At 42.1% G+C, this 6000-nt stretch overlaps 1 protein-coding gene across 1 annotated transcript in view; it reads left to right on the forward strand.

Annotated features, from left to right (window-relative positions):
• Positions 1-296: 296 nt before the first annotated feature.
• The window catches only part of LOC307257683 (protein kinase C epsilon type-like), an 80251-nt gene continuing 74547 nt past the window's right edge, over positions 297-6000 (forward strand). The window contains exons 1-2 of the mRNA XM_080036959.1: positions 297-1504; positions 2217-2390. Of these exons, the coding sequence (XP_079893085.1) occupies positions 1328-1504; positions 2217-2390 (351 nt within the window). The 5' untranslated portion in view covers positions 297-1327. The remainder of the gene's footprint in view (positions 1505-2216; positions 2391-6000) is intronic.

Genomic DNA, 6000 nt, shown 5'->3' on the forward strand with positions numbered 1-6000 from the left:
CACACACACACACACGAAGACTGCAACCTCCAAAAAATCTGACGTGTTTTTCGCATTTCCTGCAGCATATACACACAGCGAGAGAGAGAGACACACACACAGCGAGAGAGAGAGAGAGAGAGAGAGAGAGAGAGAGAGAGAGAGAGAGAGAGAGAGAGAGAGAGAGAGAGAGAGAGAGAGAGAGAGAGAGAGAGAGAGAGAGAGAGAGAGAGAGAGAGAGAGAGAGAAAGACACACACACACTCACACACACACACACACACACACAGCGAGCGTCTGTCTAGGGGAGGGAGGCAACCAGACAGAGAGGTAGCTGCTGCTATGTCCACGGAAAGTTGAAATCAACAGCAGCAACAGCAGCAGTGCTAGAGACCAGGCCGTCGGTTCGGTGCACCAAGCGAGCAACAGCTGGACTACACCCTGGTTCTACCCCCCTCTCTACCTTCCTACCTAACGCCGGGATCTGCCACTCCTCTCCCGGGCTTGAATGAGGCATTTTGCAGCCTCCTCCCCACCACTCTTCCAAACGGTGCAATGCAAACGCAACGGCATTGGCAGCAGGCGATACAACAAGCTTCCTAGGGGCGCCTCAGCTGCTACACACAGCTAACGCGAGGGTTTTTTAATATTCAAAACATGACAGGGCAATTCTAAACATCTGGATCTCGGGCCTTTTCGATTAGTTTTTTGGAGAAGTCTTTCAGGCGGCTGTGTATGCATGGTTCTTCCGCGCACGTCTGAGGAAATATTCGTGAATCTGTTTTTGCTGCTGCTGCCTGCCACAGTTTATTTTAACAAGGGTTTTGTTGCTGTGTTTGGTGGTGTTGCCTTGAGACGTCTAGACACTTCCCTTGTATGCAATTCATAGCCGAAAACATTGTAAAAAGGCGTGATTTTTTGGCGATTGTTTTTTAACGTGTTTTCTACTGGAAGGAATTACAGCAGCCTGCGTCTTTGGTGGACCACCGGTTGAACAGATCCGCTATTCAAACTGTTACAGGAGTTAAAAAAAAAAAAACGTTGCAGTGGTAGTGGATAACGGTGGGCTGGTTTAATTTAATTTATTTTTTAATTTTTTAAATTGTTATTACTCTTATGAATTCAATGAAATATGAAGACAATAACAGTGTACATATTGTTATTCCAACTACAACAGTAGTACAAATATACAACAAGTAGCCTAGGCTGAGTGATAACAGGACAAAGCTTAATAGCCTTAGAAAAAATATAAAATAAGTAAACAACAACAAAAAAAAAGGGTGGCCCTCCATTCACTAGAGTAAACAGTTGATCATCTGTCAGTGTCGTCATCACGTCACGTCATCACCATGGTGATCTTCAACGGGCAGCTGAGGATCAAGATCTGCGAGGCTGTGGACCTGAAGCCAACGGCCTGGTCGTTACGTCACGCCGTCGGCCCCAAGACGCAGAGCACGTTCCTGCTGGACACTTACGTCGCTCTGAACGTGGACGATTCACGCGTGGGCCAGACGTGCACCAAGCAGGTTTTATTTTATTTTACATACTTTATTTATGAATTAATTTATTGTATTTAAAAGGTGCCAAGAGGAACTTTTAAATATTTCTGAAATAGTTTGATTTGATATATTTTATTTATTTATTTATTGTGTTTATTTAAAGGTGCTAGGAACTTATAAATATTTCTGAAACAGTTGGATTTTTCCTCTGATGATCATGACTTGCATGTTACAGCAAACAAGAACATCAGGGCAAAGAATGCTATTTTGCCAAGTTTTTCTTAATGCCTTTTTTCATGTGTAGGCCCCTACGTTCACCAAAGAACTACAGCTGGCATAGTAAGAAAACACTACCGCTTTTGTCCAAAGGGGGCGCTAGAATTAACAAAAGCTCAAAGTTCCTCGGAGCACCTTTAAATGAATATATATTTATTTTTATCCTATTGTATTTCTGTTTTCTCTGCTCATTACCCTATAAGTCATCCTTGTAATTGTGTGTATTGTGTATGCTTGTCATCACTGTAAATTAGGGAAACCTCAGTGTCTTTCGAGTTAAAATAAAGGTTATAGATAGATAGATAGATAGATAGATAGACAGATAGATAGATAGATAGATAGATAGACAGATAGCTTTTTTGAAGATTTATAGATAGATAGATAGATAGATAGATAGATAGATAGATAGATAGATAGATAGATAGATGACTGACTGACTGACTGACTGATTGATGTATTGCAGAAGACCAACAGCCCGGCGTGGCAGGATGAGTTCACCACGGAGGTGCTTGCGGGCCGGACCATCGAGCTGTCCGTGTTCCACGACGCGCCCATCGGGTACGACGACTTTGTGGCAAACTGCAGCATCCAGTTTGAAGAGATACTGCACAGCGGGGAGAGGCACTTTGAAGACTGGGTGAGATATATGTACACACACACACACAGCTACATGCACACACACAGGCAGGCTACACAGGCATACATACACACACACACACACACACACACACAGGCAGGCTACACACATACATACACACACAGGCAGGCACACACACACACACAGGCACACAGGCAGGCTAAACACACACACACACACACACACACATACCGACACACGCAGACTTTACAGATCCTATTACCTTTGTTGTGCTTTTCTTGGACGGAGCATTGACCCAAACACACACACACACACAAGCACACACACACACACACACACACACACACACACACACACACACACACACACACACACACACACACACACACACACACACACAGCAGCATAAAGAAGCCTCCCATTGTCGTCTGCCGCTGCTGAAGCAGACGGATGTTGGAGTGTATTATTGATGAGGCCATCATGTCCATTAGAGTCAAAAGACACACACTCACTCACTCACTCACTCACTCACTCGCTCACTCACTCACTCACTCACTCACTCACTCACTCACTCACTCACTCACTCACTCACTCACTCACTCACTCACTCACTCACTCACTCACTCACTCACTCACTCACTCACTCACTCACTCACTCTCACACACACACTCACAAGAGGACCTCTATGACGTTTTCATGTTTTGAAAGTAACAGTTTGGTTGTTGACTAGGAAAGTGAATGAAACATATACTACTAGTAGAGTAGAATAGAGTAGAGCCGGGTACCGTGTAGTGGTAATTGCAACAGATTAAACCTGGAGTCTATCTAATCCCATTTTTCATTCACTGGGATGACAGAACGCTTCTTTGCACCACATGTTTTGAAGGAGCACGTTTATGAGGCGTGCCCATGGGAGCTACACACACACACACACACACACACACACACACACACACACTTCAAACATGTCTTGACTCATGCTGCATCATGTATTATGTCATTCACACAAAGAGAAAGCTGACATCACATTCCAGGGAACTGAACTGCCTTTCTGTGTCTTTCCCCAGTCAGTTACGCTAATGTAATGTACCGACTGTAATTTATTGAGTAACGCTAATATAAGCTATTGAGAAATACACACAGCAAACAGTGCACACACACGCACGCACGCACGCACACACACACACACACACACACACACACACGCACACACACAATACACAATAGTGAAACCGCGTCCAATAAATTCGAACTTGTTTTGAACAGGCAGGCCTCAAGAACAATATGCAAATATATCAAACAATTGTTGTGCAACGGCTAGTGTGAGAAGGCTCTGTAGGCAGTTTCCAAGTTGACTTGTATCTCTAGTTGAGAGCGTCCTATCCCAGCAGTGTCTACTAGAACTTTTACTATTGCTTTGTGTTTTCTTTCTTTCAAAGTTTTTTTTTATTAAATGTTAGTAACAACGGAATTGTAGCACAATGAGTACAAATTTTTTCCCCTTTTTTTCCCCGAACATACCCCACCCACATCCCACCCTCACACCCAACAACACGAAACACACACCACAAGAAACAAAAACAAACTATTTGCTTTGTGTTTTAATTTAGTTTTAAATGTTGCTTTTATGTGTCTATTTGATGTTTTGGATGTAATGTTTTTTACTTATCGTCACCCTCTTAAAATAATGGCCTTAGTCACTTTTTGGCCAAAATGATTTTTTTTGCTTAAATCATCTCCTCATGATGCTGGCCACCTCTGGTAAAATGGCCTAAATCCTCAGTTGAACAGATCATGTGATTTTACTTGACATAGGCCATTATACCATATTACCAGAATGTCAAGAGTGTGTTTTAGGCCATTTTATTTTGCCTAAGTCAACATTTACTGTTAATTTGTTTTTTCAAGGACATTTCACAAGTGTGTAAAATGGCTTAAGTCACAAGTGAAACATTATTATAAAGGGTTTATTCCTAATATCTTACATAATTGACATAAATTGTTATTACAATGTCAAGAGTCATCTTTTGACATAACCTGTTTGAGTGAAATTATTAATGAATATCATATATTCAATCTTTGGTTAAGTGTTTTGTGTTTCCTGAAAACACTGAAAAAATGACTTAGGCCATTATTTTAAGAAGGTGACGATATTTTACCGTACAGAGCTTTGGTCCGCCTCGGCTGTTATAAATAAATCTGACTTGACTTCATGAAACGCTGGCTTTCATTAGCTACAACCGTTTCAACTAGTTACTTAAATGATAAATCACATTTTGACACACTGGGATGATTTCCTAGCCTGGCTCCGCCCGCCCGCCTACCTACTTCCGCCCAAATGTCATTTTCCCTTCAGTAGTCAGTCTGGGGCTGCGGTGAATTCACGTGTTTGAGTTCAGGAAAATTTTCGGCCGTCCAATCAGCGAACAGAGCGAGTGGCTGAGAACGATGACGTCGAAGTCGCGCTCCAGTTTCAGTTGAATGCTACGACCAAACGTTATGCGATTGGTCGGCTGATCCAGAGTGGCACTGGGCAGATCCAATAGTTTTAAACTTCGACAGACACCCGCCTCTAAGTGAGTGAACGTTTGCCAAATAGAGCAGTTTCAGACCTTCTGTACAAATGAAATGAAGTACGATGGTCTGGTAGCACCAGGCTAATGATTTCCAACATCAGATTAAAAGTGGAGTCAGTGATTCTGGAGAACGCTTGTTGTCAAAATCACATTTAGTCAAAATCACTCAGTGAATATCTCCTTATGATCCGCTACCTGTCTGTTGTGTGTGTGTGCGCTGAATAAAAATCCAGTGTTAACACACAGCCTAGGCTCTGTAAACTGGTATGTTGCTACTAGCTAAGGTGGGCCCCCTTTGTTTACACACTGTTTGATTAAATGCTGGTTTACAGAGCATAGGCTGTGTATTAACACCAGCAATTCTTTTAAGCACACACAGTATGTAGGCCTTCGCCTCTGATGATTGTGAGGAGATAATCACTGATTTTGACAAAAAAGTGATTTTGACAACAAGCATTTACCATTCATTGTCATCTTGCAGCATTATTTAACCCTATCGACTCCATTGGTCTGATTATTTTTTCTCCAAAAAATACATTTAGCTACAGAGTTGGAAAATATAAGGTTCTGAACAATTTAAATATTAAATGTTTTGATTATTTGGGGTTAGGTAGAACTTTAAACTGCCATGAAATTAAAATATTCAACTACATATAATGTAAATGATCATTAATTGCACACAATATTGCATAAATGATTGTACATAAGCCTCATGGCCGGCAGTAAGCGCACATTTCTAAGACAACGGAATGATTTTCTGAACTATCGTGTTGAGGATCAGTGGGCTGTTTGCCAACGATGTCGTTCTCAGCTGTGTGGTTGTAAAGCTGTTACATTGTGGTGTTTCAACTGTGACAAAGCCAAATTGGTGTGTGTGTGTGTGTGTGTGTGTGTGTGTGTGTGTGTGTGTGTGTGTGTGTGTGTGTGTGTGTGTGTGTGTGTGTGTGTGTGTGTGTGTGTGTGTGTGTGTGTGTGTGTGTGTGTGTGTGTGTGTGTGTGTGTGTGTGTGTGTGTGTGTGTGTGTGTGTGTGTGTGTGTGGGGTTCTCCTGCGGTTTAAAGTGTTGACAATCG

The sequence above is a fragment of the Ammodytes marinus genome (assembly GCF_949987685.1).
Source record: "Ammodytes marinus genome assembly, chromosome: 11".
NCBI lineage: Eukaryota > Metazoa > Chordata > Actinopteri > Uranoscopiformes > Ammodytidae > Ammodytes > Ammodytes marinus.